General features: G+C 44.4%; 1 protein-coding gene across 2 annotated transcripts in view; it reads left to right on the top strand.

Annotated features, from left to right (window-relative positions):
- DDX31 (DEAD-box helicase 31) overlaps positions 1-15744 on the top strand; it is a 302158-nt gene that overhangs the window by 9757 nt on the left and 276657 nt on the right. For both annotated transcript variants that reach the window (XM_069237113.1, XM_069237114.1), the window contains exon 2: positions 12001-12239. In XM_069237113.1, the coding sequence (XP_069093214.1) occupies positions 12001-12239 (239 nt within the window). The remainder of the gene's footprint in view (positions 1-12000; positions 12240-15744) is intronic.

The following is a 15744-nucleotide window of genomic DNA, read 5'->3' as shown; positions in this document are numbered from 1 at the left end:
GAAAATCATTATATACTTCCAAGCAACCAGCAGCGGCCAGTAATATATCAAAGTCCTCCACTGCATCAAAAAAAAAGTGAAAACAGTACACAAGCATGCACAATAAAAACATGAGCATGCATTATATTAAAAATAAATGTACTTACCCGAGCTGCGTCGTGCTCTGTGTCCTTCCCAATCTCGGACCGACATGTGTGGAAGAGGAAACTTCCCTAAGAAATCCTGGCGCTGCTGTCATGCTGGTAAGCAGCATAAGAGCAGCGCCAGGATTATATGGAGGGGGGCTAGCTAGATGCTTTTTTAGGCCCTTTTGGCCTGTGTTTGTTCTTCACCCAACTGTCCAAGGCAGCTGTGTGGAGAGCTTCAAAGTGCACATGTCAGTTTGGCTGGCGCAGGTCTGCCGGTCAAACTGACATGAGTACTTTGCAGTGTCTGGCCAGCACTGCTCTAGTCCTCCGTTCAAAGAGGGACACTCTCCTTATTTCTCTTGGCTGTGGGGCAAGGTGTATTGCTGCAGCGTGCCTTGTAAAAAATAAAATGGCAATTAAATAATTTAATTGCCATTTAATAGTTCACACTTAGTGCAGCCCGCCCTCAAGGAGAAACCGCCACTGCAAACAACAGTAGAAAAACTCACTTGCACCCTAGTCACCAGCAAGATGGACTTTGGAAATACCCTCTACGAAGGGATCACCAAGCAACTCACTAGAAGACTGCAAACCATCCAGAACTTGGCAGTTAGACTAATCCTCAACCCCCACACAGAACTCGCATCACACCACACCTCAAGGAATTACACTGGCTCCAGATACACAAATGTGCCCAATTCAATCTCCTCACACATTCAAGGCACTTCATAACTCGGGCCCCACCTACCTGAACAGTCTCATTTTCTTCTACCATCCACCTGGACACCTGCACTCCGCGTGGAACAACCTACCACTTCAATTATCCAACCTTCAGTAGGTAGGGCTGGGCACACACCTGCTCAGCGCATGATACCCTAGTGGGTGATAGTGCACTTTACGAATACACATAACAGAACATTCTTTGTTGTTGTACTTGTTGTGTACTTGAAGGAGGAATGGACTTGTACAGCCCACTTTGAGTGTGTGTATGAATTCTCTATGTGTGATAGAAAGATACCCTTACTACCCAGTGTTTTACCCATGCAGTCCTGGCTTTATATCGATGCTGTACTAGTGTGTGTGTGTAGGAGTGTGTGTGTGTAGGAATGATACGCTCAGCATCCACTGTTTTACCTATCCTGTACTATATATATGGATAGTGTACAGTTGCATGTGTGCAAAAAATAACCTCAGTGTGCAATGTTGGAGCGTTGCTGTACTGTGTTTATGATGATGCTGTTCAATTGTATGTGTGTGTGTGTGTGATGGCAAGATACATACAGCATCCTGTGTTGTACCACGTCTGTAGTGTGTTTCAATTGAGTCTGTACTACGTGTGTGTCTGTCATGGAAAGATACTGTTGGTGTCTAGGGTTGCCACCTCGTCTGTTTTTTAACAGCCTGGCCAGTGTTTTTCAATTAAGGCAAGGAAAAAAAGGTGGCAACCATATTGGCCTTCTGTATTGTACGTATGCTATACATCAGTGGTTCCCAACCTTTTGACTTCTGTGGACTCCACTTTATCATTACTGGAACCTGGGAACCCCCACTGAATCATTATTTTTTATTTAAATCTCTTTTTATTTAACAACGAAACAGCCATTGTACAATATAGCAGACTGCAATAAAAGTCTCAACATTTATCTACTACTCAGAGACCAATCACAGCAAATATCGAATGCCAAGGGTAGAACATGTCGATTGAGCAACCCCCTTGTCGCATAGTCAGGTGCAGTTTAATTCCAGGCCCTACCCTCCTGCTGCACACATCCCACCAAAGGTCATCCCGTACATCTGTAGGCCCCCCACCCTCCCCAGATTTTCTCCCATTTCCTGGGGCATCCCCTGCTCTCGTATATTACTTTTTCTGCACTGCGGCACCAGTCCAGGTCTGTCTCCCACTCACGTATAACTGTGGAGACTCTGTACCTCACGCTTGCGCTATATTGCGTTTAGCCACATTAACTAAAAGCAGCTTGGGCCTAACGGGACCTCCGTCTCCAATACCTGGGCCGCCACCCTGGTAACCCCCTCCCAATAGGTCTTTATTACAGGGAAGGTGCATAGAATATGATAGAAAGTGCCCTTCAACCCGTATCGCCGCAAGCACTGTGAGGTCTGTGCCACGCCCATATTGTGCAATACCACCCTGGAATAGGATGCCCTATGCCGAATCCTCAACTGGATCAGTCTGAGTTGTGCTTTAATCGCCACAACCCTAGGACACTGTCTCGCCTCCCCACAGTACTTGTCGTTCAGTGCTCCCAGGTCCACCTCCCATTTGGTGCGCAGGGTGGTCATCAGGTCTGGAGAATTATTCAATAATTTCTTGTACATTCGAGAAATGGCCCTTGCCACCAGAAGCTCCGTCAAGAGGCAGTCCTCGGTGGGGCCACCTCCCGCAACTGCTCCCCCTCCGGGACATAGCGACCAAGCGCATGCTGCAGTTGTAGGTATCTAAACCGCTCTGTTCCTGCCATTGCATATTCTTGCTGAAGGACTTCAAACGTTACCGTTGCCTGACCCCTCCTGACGTCCCCCAGATACTCAATCCACAGAAGAGACCACCTTTGAAACCCAGCCAGGGTCTTCAGGTCCCTCAGTAAATCACTACACCACAGGGGGGTCCGAGCCGACACGGTAGTTCCCCAACCAAGGGAGCGGTTAATGTCGCACCACGCCCTCACCACCGTCGCAGTGTGCACAGGCAGCACCTGTACACTCGCAGGGGTGTAAGGGCCCCCCCCTGCCCATCATCTGTCCACCTGGAACGCCGAGTCTCCCTGGTCAGTGAAGGCCCAGTCGTTAACCGTCACCAGTTGTGTCGCCCAGTAGTAACAAAGAGGATCCGGAATCGCCAGTCCACCCTCATACACCCCGAGTTTCAATTTCAGCAATGCCACTGGGGAACAGCCACCGTCCCAGAGCAGTAGTCTGATGTCCCGATCCAAGCGGTGAAACACCTCTGCCGAAATCTTGTAGGGGGTGTTCTGAAAGACATATAAAAGGGGGGGAGAGTCATCATCTTGTAGAGGGCCGTTCTACCCACAAGAGAGAGAGGCAACGCCCTCCAATGGGCCACATCTCTACGAGATCTGTCGAGCAGGGGCTGCAGGTTTTCCTGGAGAAAGCGTTCTGATTCCTAGTCACAAACCTCCTAAGAACCTCAAAAATATAAGGCCATTCTATGCCATCGAAGGCCATTTTAGCATCGAGTGATAGGAGTGCCGCCTGCTCTCCAGTCTGGTGGTCCGTCATGTGCAAGACCCCGTTACGCCTCCTCAGATTCAAGCGCGTGGATCTGGACGGCATAAAGCCCGATTGATCCGGATGGATGAGCTTAGTAATAATCATGAGTAATCTGGTAGCCAGGACCTTTGCCAGGACCTTGACATCCGCGCTGACAAGGGAGATGGGCCTAGAGGAGGTGCATTTCTCAGGGGTTTTATCCTTCTTCGGGATCACTACAATAGTCGCGATCCACTGATCCAGTGGCAACGCTCCCACCTCCTTCGCCTCCAGAAACATGGCCATATGTTTTGCCATCTTGCTCGTCAGACACTTAAACAACACCATCCCATTCGGTCCCGCCGCTTTACCTGACTGAAGCCCCCGCAATGCTGCGGTAACCTCCTCTTCCGACAGCTCCAACTCGTCTCTCTCCTCCCTCGAGAGCCCCCGAAGCGGGATGTCCCGCAGGAGGTCCACACAGTCCTCCTCAGTCATCTGAGTCACCGAGGTATAAACCTCCTCATAGTATGTTGCGAAGGCCTCCGCTATGGACATGTTGGTCCCACATAGGCCACCATCCTTAGACGCTACTCCCCTGACCCATGCTCGTTCACGGTCCCTCTTGTCATGCAGTTTATTGGCTTTGTCACCCACATCATATAGTCGACGCTGAGTCGCCAGCGCATATGCCAGAGCATGCTGTTAGGCTAAGGCGCGCAGCTCATAACGCTTAAGTTGTAACTGGTGCTGAAGACTACACTCTGCCCCTCTGTCCGCCTCACAGCTACGATTTCCCGCTCGAGGTTTGCAGCTTGCATATTACATTCCTTTTTCTTGCCACCGATCATATCATGCACGTGGCCCCTAAGTACAGTTTTGAGGGCCTCCCACAGGGTATATGCTGAGTCCACGGATTCTAGGTTTTCCTCGAAATATTGGGTGGCCCACTCCCTCATTTTGTCGGCAAAGGCTTTGTCTCTCAAGTGCCAAGGGTCAATTTGAAGCAGCAGAGAGTAGGACCGTGAAGGGCCCAGCAGGGTGACCCCCACAGGGGAATGGTCTGAGGTCCCTCCCGAGTAGTGCGCTGCCTCCCGGAACCTACCCACATGACCCCTTTCATTAATAGATAGTCCAGCCTAGACGAGCTGTTATGGGGAACTGAGGTGTAAGTGTACTGCCTCTTCCCCGGATTCTGTTCCCTTCACAGGTCCGTCAGGCCGAAGGAGTCCATAAAGGACCGCTACGCCGTTGAGGTAACTGGCTCCCTTGCATGTGAGATTCTGTCTAGCCCCGGGTCAGACACAAGATTCATGCCACCACCCAGAATCAGGAGTCCTGGTGGAAGATCTAGCAGCAGGGCACCAAGGTCCGTCAGAGTAGCTCCCTGCAGTCACGGAGGAACATACACCGGACACATATTAAGGGCGTGCCCTTCCCACACTCCCGAAACAGCCACATACCGCCCCAGTGTGTCCCACCAGGTGCGTGATATGATAAATGGTACATATTTTTTGCAAAGGATACCCACCCCCCTAGAATCTGTTGTATAACCCACATGAACTATGAATAGGTACCCAAACCTGTCTAATGCTTTGTAATAATTCCCTTTTAGATGCGTTTCTTATAAAAGGACGAGGTCGGGCCATGCCTGCGTAGGTACTGAAGGACTATGGTACGTTCAGTTTGACTGCCCAGACCCTTCACATTCCATTTCATAACCCTAAGGGTGTGAGCCGTCAGTCCTGCCACTTGTGAGCCCTCCACCCGGGTCACTGCATCAATCACCAGTACTGGTAGTCTCCTCCACCCCCCTCTACCCCCCGCTCCCATGCCGGTTTGTCCAGAGCAGCATCGCATAGCAGCCCATGGCTGTACAATGGCATAGAAACAGTGTAAAACCATAAACAGTAGATCAACAGTCCCCAACCGAAAACTCCCCCCACCCTGCTACTCCGCTTAGCAGGCTTAGAACTGCCCACTCTCCCAATCAGTGGAGCGCCTGTCGCCCATAACCCTACTGAATCATTATTGGAAACCGGGGACCCCCCCCAATGAGTCATTATTGAAAGCTGGGGACCTAACCTGTTAATATTATTTAATTTTCTAAGCAGTAGCTGACCTTCTGAGGAGGCTTCCCGGACAAACAGGGTTGCATGTGTGACATAAAGATATCTTCAGAATCCAGTGTTGAACCTATGTTGTACCATGTTTATATCAATGCTGAGCCAGCAGTGTGGTACGTGATGCAAAGTTATCTACTGCATTCAGAGTTGAACATTGATGTGTTGTGTTCAAATGGATAGAGTAGAGTGAATGTGTGATAGAAAGTTGTGTGTGGGGGATCCAAAGATACTTAAGTATCTAGTGTTGTACCTGTGCTTTAGTATGTTTTATATTGATTCCGCAACAGTTGTGTCTGTGTGTTTGAAAGACACCTTTCTACATTGAGTGTTGTACCTGTATTATTATGTGTGTTTGTATTGATGCTGTCCATTATGTAACATTATAACCTGTTATTCATTGCTTTGTACATATGTCTGACAATCTTCTGCTTTTCAATGCAGTGTGAATTAATTTGTATAACCCCATTTATTAATCTGGTGCTGTGCAAATCTATCAAAGTAATCTCCTTCTGTAGCCCAGAAGATGGGACAATGATTGGAGTAAAAGTCTTCTTCATGGTAATGCAGAATCAGCAAACAAAGTAATCTTTTTCCGTAGTCCTGTAAAAAAAAAAACCGTGAATTGGAATAATCTGCTCCCATAATGTATTGCAGCATCAAGTGAACACTTTTCATGACCTAATGTAATACAAACCAATAAGAGATAATATTCTTCTGTAATCCATTATATGGCAAATTAACCAGAGTTCATCTGTTACATTCTAGAGAATCTAGTCACTAAAAACAACTGACCTGTGTTGAGGACAACATTTTAGTCCGGTTTCATACCAGTTCATAGAATGAACCCTACCCTCCTGAATTCTTTGGAGCACCTTTTTGTAAATCCATGGGGAGCTCAGGGTCATTGGGCTCATGTACTTGTGGTGATTGTGTGATGTGGTTGAGAATACTGTCCTCTCTCTTGGTGACACTATACATTTCTACACAAAGGGTATGGCAGACATTTTGGAAGGGTAGCAGCAGTCTTATTTAAGTTCGTTCTTTACTGACAGTGTAAGTTGCTGGTTGAATCGGACCCAGAGTGTAGTGTTTCCACACAGCAATATTTTGCCTTATAAAGAAGCTGCTGCTACCCTGTGAGGACATTCTGGAGGTTACTTAGAGTATCTATGGGCATTGCTCTGTACTATATTGGTGTGTTCTGTTAGCTTTCCTATCTCTGTTTCTGGATTCCTTTAACCCCCTACTTTGATGTCATACAAATGTTTCACGACTTAACCACAGAGCAGTAGCGTCTCTATCACCTTTATTCAATATCTGAAGTTGCCCCCTGTAAAATGGGAAAACTGGTATAGGGCAGTTATTATGTACTGTGGGGCAACTGATGGGTTTACGATTCACCATAAAAGATAAATATGCCTACTGTAGTGTTCCTTAGGGATCGAAAGTCTAAATATTCACAAACATTTGCCTGAATAGACCCACAGTGGTTGAAGATTACGATGAGTTCCTGAACTTGTCCTGTCTGTGGGAAAACAGTACAATGTTCAAAAACCACAGTGGAAAATTGGTAGTGCTTTGTCTCCTGGGGAGATATTTGAGCTGCATATGTATGCTCTGAGGGTGTTACCAGCACCTTGTGAATTGAGGCATTTATGTAACAACTCTTTCAGTTGGTGGTGTGTGATGTATTGTGCAGAAAAGAAGATACTAATTGAGGGTTCTCATCCCGGATTTGATACCTAAAGGACATTAAGTGGAGTTAATACAGTCTCTGCCAAGTATCTACATAAGCATTTTTAGGCCATTGTCATTTAAGATTTTTCCATACGTTGTCAATTCTCTTCTGAGATTTGTGGAGGTTTTAATTCTTGCAGCTGAGGGGCCTGTTTTATTAATAGATCCATTGCAACCAATGAAATAATGTATCATTTTTAGGAAGTGATAACCTCACAAAGTTAACTACAATATATGTTGGAAGATGGATCTTTGTAGGACTTAAGTCTGATAGATGATGTTTGTAAATTATAAGGAAGCAAATATCTCTTTTAGTCCTGAGGAAGGTGGATTTTATCTAAATCTAACACCGAAAAGCCTAGAGGAGATAACATTTAACAATATCGACAAGCACTGGTTGTTGTTTGTATAGAAATAAAATTGTATGAATGTCCAGTGACAGAAAAGTAGGAGTATGTAGCAAAGACCTATTGATTGGTCTGCCTTAGTCCTTTGTTTTTAATGTTAGGTATTTTGTATGTTGTCATTCTTATGTATTAATTCCAAATTTTGAACAATATTTAAGTATTTTATCATATTTGATTTCCTAGTTCCTTGGCCTTCAAAAGTATTTATTTGATTCAGAGTTTATGAGCTTTGTGATATGAGGCTGAGTGAATGAAACATTTGAAATTAAATGATTGAAATTTTATGAGTAGACTGAGGAGAATTTGCTGATTTTTGTTTTTGTTCTGATAACCCCATCCCCTTGGTGTTGTAGAGGTTCCTCTTTAGTAATTGCTTGCAGAATTAATTGATGACCAGCTGCTGGTGAGATACTGTAACATAACTATAACTCGTTGCATGCAAGCATTCAACTCAGACTGAGGTTATGGACATATTGAACATGATAACTAGCTTCCAGGAGGGATCCAAAGTTCGGAGTAGGACCAGAACTTGAATCTGAGGCAGTGTGTTCAGTGCTTTTTCCCAAAGAATCAAATCAAGTCATATTTATAGAGTGTTGCAAATGACCCTCCAGGATATCCAGGGCCTGAGAGCAAGCTAGAAAGTTCAGTTTAACAACCAGTTCTTGAGTCCTTTCCTGAATTCCAGAATATAGGATGAGGTCCGCAAGTGAAAGGTGTGGTCGTTCCAGTATTTTGCCGTGAGGTAGGAGAAGGATCATCCCCGCTACTGCTTCGCAGATGCGGGGGTGCAGAGTGAGAGGGAGGTGGAGGTGGAGCGCAGGGGTCTGGAGGGTTGGTGGAAGTTCAGGTGGTGGTTGATGTATCTGGCCCATGCTTGTGAAGGGCTTTGTAGGTGTGGGTCAGCTTCTTGAATAGACATCGAGGATGAGTCTGGTCACTGAGTTCTGAATGGTTTGCAGTCTCTTCAGGAGCTACGTGGTGATTCTTACGTAGAGCCTGTTGCCGTAATCCAGCCAGCTGGTGACTAGGGCTTGGGTGACGGTTCATCTGGTGTCGACGGGGATCCATTTGAAGATCTTGCTGAGCATACAAAGAGTAAGGAAGCAGGCGGACAAAACTGTGTTGATCTGGTGTTTCATGTTGAGCTTGTGCCAAGGTTGGGTGCGTGTTCGGGATGGATGCTGGTCCTAGTTCTGAAGGCCACCAGGGGTCGTTCCACGTTGAGGTGTTGTTCCCAAAGATGAGCTTTTTCTTTTTGTCAGTATTGAATTTTAGGGAATTGTTTTTCATATGGTTGACGATGCCTGTCATGCACCTGCGAAAGTTGTCCTCCGTGGTGGAGAGGTCTTCTGATAGTGAGAGGATCAGCCGTGTGTCATCTACATAGGATATTATATTTATTCTGTGGGATCTGACGGTGTTGTCAAAGGGGGTCATGTGTATGTTAGATAGTGTGGGGCTGAGGGACAAGCTTTGAGGGATATCGCAGAAGATATTCTTGGGTCCCGAAGTGAAAGGCAGATTCTGTGGGTTCTTCCAGTAAGGAAGGAGGCGTTCCACTTGAGGATGTTTCCTTGAATTTCAATGTGATGTAGCTTCTTGATAAGGGTATGGTGGGATATGGTGTTGAAAGAATCAAAAAGCAAGGAAGCAAGAAGGATTTTGAGAAGTAGAGCGGCAATGTGGGGGAAAGTTTGTTATTTATTATGGGGTTTTCTATGGCACGAGCTAGAGCAGAGGAAGTCGGAGCACATTACAGTTGGACACAAAAAATTGCAAACACCACAACCTACACATACCAAGCAATACAACAAGTAGACAATTCCCCAACCAAAACAAACATATCGTACTTCAGTAAAAACCAATCGCATGGACTATCTCAGGAAACCCAGGGTTATTGGATGAATACATCGCCCAGCATGGTGAGGTTCAGCCGCCCTTTTGGTGGAAGTTAGGGAAACAGTATTTTCCAAATTGAGCAAAGAGTAGATAAGAGCGCTCATAATAAACTATACCGGGTTCATAGGGGAATTCAGTTCTCTTTTAACAGAAATCAAACATACAACATTCAGAGTGGCTTGTGAGGAGGGCGATTCACCTCCCCCAGTGAGTGACGAAGTGATAGGGTTTAGTTCATAAGATAACTTTGTATGAAGAGGGCTTTCAGTTCTCTTTTGAAAGATTAAAACTCTTGGTTGTTCTGGATGCCAGTAGGGTGGCGAGAGGGGATAGAGTTCCATATTTTGGAACCACTTCCCAAGAAGGAGCAGGGTTTGTTTTTTGTTTCCTAGATCTGAGCAGTTCTAGCAGGAGTTAGTTTGCACTTTGTGTGTTGCGGCTTCCACCAGATGATTTGAGTTTCTGAGTTACCTGATATAGGGTGCCCTATTGCAGTGCTTTGTGGATAATGCAGTGCTTTGCCAATGCATGTTCTAATTGTTTTATCAGCCTTTTGTCCTGTGTACTAACAGTCTCCAACCAGCGTATGCCTCCTGCACTCCTCCGGCTTGACATCTATGCTTGTTACCATGTACCATCTCCGTGTACTGGATGTATTGCATCCACCTAGATGCAGCTCTCTGACTTCCACCAGTTCTAGTTAGCGCTGTGCCAGGCCCTGTGAGTAAAGCCTGTAGTACGTATCCTAATCGAGATGGGAGTATTGCAGCTCCTTGCAGGCTGTTCCTCCAGTAAATGATGGACAACTGGAAAGTAGATCAGCAATGACCTCCTCCATGTTCACTGGTGAGTGCAAGGCCAACGCAGCTTTTCATTCTTCCAAGTGTGATAACATTTGGACTGTGAGGGGTGTAATGGTAAAGTGTTTTACTTAAGTGCAGACCTACTGTTCAACTTGTGGAGTTTATTAAAAAAGTGGATAGTATTCTATAATAGCTGGCATTCAGTAATGATACTACTTAGTGGTCCAGGATAGGGGCACTTGACAGAATGATGTTTCATCATGTCTTCTAGACCAGTGGTTGACGCGCTTTTCACTTCTGTGGACCCCAAGGAATATTAACTGGTAGCCAGGGACGCCCCCATCCCCACCCTCAAAACACATTTCTACAATGAGGACCTCAACAATAATGTACTAAAAAAAGGACAAGTACAAACTCAGCTCATCTATTTTCCTGTGCACCTGTATGTTGATATATGGGAGCAGCTACACACTGTTATAAGACCCAGATCATATTTGTAAATCAGTAGGTAATCATGTGAAATCGGAGCTCTCAGCAGAAGTGGTAACTAGATTGGCACTGGCACTGATCAGACAATGGACAGCAATCAAGCTTGGTATTGGCAAAGCTCATATGTTCTTTCTGTCAAGAGGTGACAAAGACACTAATTGCTTTTAAGCAAGAAGACCATGTTCTCACTTAAAACATGGTAGATGCAGCCTGCTGGGAAATGTTATTCTTCCTGTGGAAGTACTTCAGTTCTGCTTGAAAAGAGCAGGCATGAATGCTTCCCAGGACAGGAGTGTCAGTGCCTGCTGATACAAAGTAGTAGGTGGGTGAGCGTGCGCCTGAAAGGACCTTTTTGGCAGTCTTCATGTATATACAGCATAGATCACTGAGCAATTAAAGCACTGGTTTTCTCAGAATGTAGATGCATATAATCTAGAAAAGTATAAGCATATGAAAAGTGTTTTGTTTTTAATTTTCCAACGCAAATCTTGAACATCATAGTTGGAGAAAGTGCAGCCAGTCACCAGCATTTCACATGCGTTCAATACCACTGGTGAACAATACATAAGTCTCACCACAGTCGATGTGCAAAAGTCTTTCTGGGACCCAAGCCCTCCCACCACCTCCTGAAAAGTGTTTTTTATTTTTGTAATGAGCTGAGTGCTAGATCTGGTTAGATGCGTTTGGATGGAAATACTGATGTGTGTTCACACACGCTGTGTCCTGAAGGAGTAATCGCTTCTGACTAGAAAGTTTTTATAATGTTAATGCTTATGATTATTTTAAAATATATCTATAATATATATGTGTGTGTATATATATATATATATATATATATATATCTCATCTATATCTACACACACATAACTGGGCAAATTATACAGTAGACTTCAAGTAAGTGTTGTTACTTGATGCAACTGTTAAACTTGTAGGAGGAACCATGGTATGCAGTTATTTAGGTGGAAAATGCTTATAATTATGGATAGAGACAGAGTGTCACAGACCCCTGTGGGTCCATGGATCACTTAATAAGAACCACTATTCTAGACCCTACACGCTTTTCTCAGGCTATCAAGTGCAAGAGATTTTGCACTGTGAGTACAAGGCCCAACCATGTACCTTTGCTTGGATAATCCACAGTGACTGATGCATTCTCTTGTTTTTTTATCCTCCTTTAAAGGGGCACAAGGTGGCAAAAAGGAAACTTCAGGAGTCCAGTGAAGAACCCCCGCTGAAGCTCAATATTCAGTTCTCTTCTCCAGAAAGAAAAACCTCAAAGGAGCGGTATGGACCCTCAAAGCGAGGAGCAGTCACAGATTCATCAGCAAAGCCAACTTTCAATGCCAGCCGTGAGGGGAGAGCCCAGGTCAAGACGTCCTCGCTGTTTAAGAACAACCCAGAGATTCCTGAAATACACAGGTGAGTGTCGACGCCTTCACTGGGCGCTACATCAACCTTTGCGTAATAGCAGAAATAGCAAAGCCCTGACTGCTCATTATATCAGTTGTAGGGCGCATCTTTCTTGCAGATATTATTTACAATGCCTTGACTGCACAGTGTGTAAGATGTAGGGCACATCTTATTTACAATGCCTTGACTGCACATTACATCAGATGTAGGGCGCATCTTTCTTGTAGATATTATTTACAACACCTTGACTGCACATTGTATCAGATGTAGGGTGCTTGTTTCTTGCAGATATTATTTACAACGCCTTGACTGCACATTGTATCAGATGTAGGGCGCATCTTTCTTGCAGATATTATTTACAACGCCTTGACTGCACATTGTATCAGATGTAGGGTGCTTTTTTCTTGCAGATATTACTTACAACGCCTTGACTGCACATGGTATCAGATGTAGGGTTCTTGTTTCTTGCAGATATTATTTACAACGCCTTGACTGCACATTGTATGAGATGTGGGGTGCTTGTTTCTTGCAGATATTATTTACAACGCCTTGACTGCTCATGGTATCAGATGTAGGGCGCATCTTTCTTGCGGGTATTATTTACAACAACTTCACTGCACATTTCATGGGCTAAGTGTACACCTCCTCCATTTCTCTGTGCATGAGAGGTGTTCAGATAGTTTGAACACCATCCCTATGTGTTACAGTCGTTACTGTGTGTAATAACTCATCTGCACCGTGCACCACATGGTAGATATTCTGTTATTCACCTCAGGTGCACGTTACAGCTGGTATTATGTACAGTGCCTTCATGGCACGTTGCATCAGATATATTGTACAGCACCTCCCCTGCATGTTGTAGCTGGAATATTCTGAGGGCTTTCCCTAAACATTACACGAGGTATTCTGGAAAACACCCTCTGCATATAGCAGTAGACATTGTGTGCAACACCTCATCTTCAGAAGATGCTCTGCACTCCTGCACCGCACGTTCAGTAAAATTCTGTGTAGCGCCTTTTCTGTGCATTACACACATCTCAAGTGCAATACTGTCTACACATTTCTGCAGATATTTTGTACACCACCTCGGTTGCATGTTACAGCAGCTGCTGCTCTCTAGTGTGCTTTTACAGCAGATAGAGAGTACTTCCCCATACTGCACGTTAGCTCAGATACATTAGGACACTTCTCTAGTGTACAACACCTCCAAAGCACATCACCGCAGATAATGGGTGCGGCTCATCTGCACACTACGCCAGATATCCTGTGCATCTCCCCTGCACATACCAGCAGTCAATTTGTATGCTTTCTCTTTGCATTGCAGCAGATAGTACGTACATCAATTCCTCTGCAGCTACAGCAGATATTCTGTGCAAACCCTGATCTGTAGCTTACATCTGATTTGCAGGCCCTGCACTTTGCATTGCACCCCTAAATGCTAAATCTGATATTCCGTGCACCTCCTCAGCCGCATATTACAGGAGATATTTTATGTAGTAATTTCTTTGCAGATTGCAGAAGATATTTCTTCCAAACATATTTGCCTTTTGAGTGAACCTGTATGGCAGTTTTGTGATAATTTTAGAAGTTCCCAGATTCATCTCAAATGATTACAGAGACATTTTGTAGATTTTCGCTTTTTGGTCTTTTTTATAGCTTCTTGACTGTCCTCTACTCTTATAATTCCTTTTATCTTGTTAATGCACTTTCAATTAGTCGTGGTGACTGTTTTGCTCTCAAACACCTTTGAAGAGCACCGCTGAGCATTACATAAATCAAACAGGCAAAATAAATAGCATAATTTAAGGTATTCAACCAACTAGTTTTTCTGTTTGTATAGCCTGTCTTTTTTTTTTTTTTTTTTTTTGGGTGAAAGATTTCCATTTTCTACTTTGTGTAATTGTGTAAAGTTGGACATTCCATTTAGAGACTTACGAAGAGGACTCCAGTGTTAATGAGCTCTCTAGTAGGCCAGCGGCAATCTGGATTTTAGATGACATTTAGCCATGTTTGGTCATCAATACTGAGTGTCACATAAGTGCTCTACACTTGTAAAGACTTTAGTATAAAATCACTGAATGCTTTTGAGACCATTATCGTGAGATAATTGGCTGCCTCCCAAGTAGCATGCTTTGAATCAATGTCGAGAGCATGCGACTAGCACCAAAGGGGAGTACTGCACTCTAGAACATTCTTTATGTTGTTAGAAATGCTCTCCTTCCACGCTAAAGGTTTTAAAACCGGAGATCTTAGCTTAAAACAGATTACTTTACCTGTGTAGTTATGATGCAGTGATAGTGGAGAATTAGTAGATTGAAAAGATTTAAGACGTGGAGAAACAGTATTGCATCATGAGGAGCAGAGATTGGGATAGCAGGTCTATAGGACCATCAGATGCATTATTGTTAGGTCTGGCGTTGGCTCGAGACCTTATTGTCCCCCTGCCTCCCCAAAAATACATAAAAATACATACACGTGCATACAGCCGCGTTTAACCAGCCCTCTTCATCCATTGGTCTATTTAAGTGTCATTCACATTTTGCTTCCATTTTCCACAGCTTTCAGCATGAGGCAATTAGTCTGCAACAATTGGTTGGCTTTTGTGTGGGTGACTGCATTTTGCCAAAGTCCATGCATTTATCCATACAGACAAGAGACCCTTTCAATGTATACCCTTTCAAAGATTAGTGGTTTGTTTTTATGAGGGCCTGGCAGCCCCCGACATTGTTAATGGGTCCTCACTAAAGCTTGCAGTGTGCTCCACGCTGCTCGTAGACCGAGGATGTTGTTCCTCTTTAAATGGGCTATAAAATGATTCTCCGATGACCACCCACTTGTGCGCATGCATCGGCAGCCATCTTTGCATGGTTTTTGTAGCACTTAATAAAACATAATTCAGTGATAACCAACTGTGCCTGCAGATGCCTTTACACACATGGCAGCCATCACTGAGTGGCTTTTACTAAAGTAGGACAAAAGCAATTCCAGGATTCCACTTTTGTGTGCAGACATATAGGTGGCAGCCTTAGAATTTTTTGTTATAATTCGAGGGATATCCATCATGCTGTTTTTGTTATGCTTCCTTAGAGCGAAAATATTCCAGTGTGGCTGCTCGTGCGTGGACAGACGCTGGTAGCCATCTTACAGTGGTGTTTGACAGAGAATAACAAAAAACCATTATGAGATGGCAGCCTGTTTGTCTGCATGCAAGTGCATGCTCGGGAGAGGGGAGGTGGGGGGGAGGGGCAACTTTGATTTTTTTTTTCTTATACTTTAATAAAAAAACATTTTGGAAAAGCCCATAGCTTTGCAGCCCAAACCAGACTTCTTGGCCTTGCCACTCCTTGTTTTTGCATAGAGTCTTTTAGTTTCTTTGTAATTATGTTGTATTTAAAGTCCAACCATCCTTTGCAGGCTATATCTTGATACCTTCCATATAATACCATAGTGTTGGGCAAAACTTCTCAAACTTAAAAGTAAGAAGAACATCTGAAGTAGCTGAAAGATGTTCATC

The sequence above is a fragment of the Pleurodeles waltl genome, chromosome 6 (genome assembly GCF_031143425.1).
Source record: "Pleurodeles waltl isolate 20211129_DDA chromosome 6, aPleWal1.hap1.20221129, whole genome shotgun sequence".
Taxonomy (NCBI): Eukaryota; Metazoa; Chordata; class Amphibia; order Caudata; family Salamandridae; genus Pleurodeles; species Pleurodeles waltl.
Note: the sequence above shows the minus strand (reverse complement) of the source record. Positions and strands in the feature narration are given on the sequence as shown.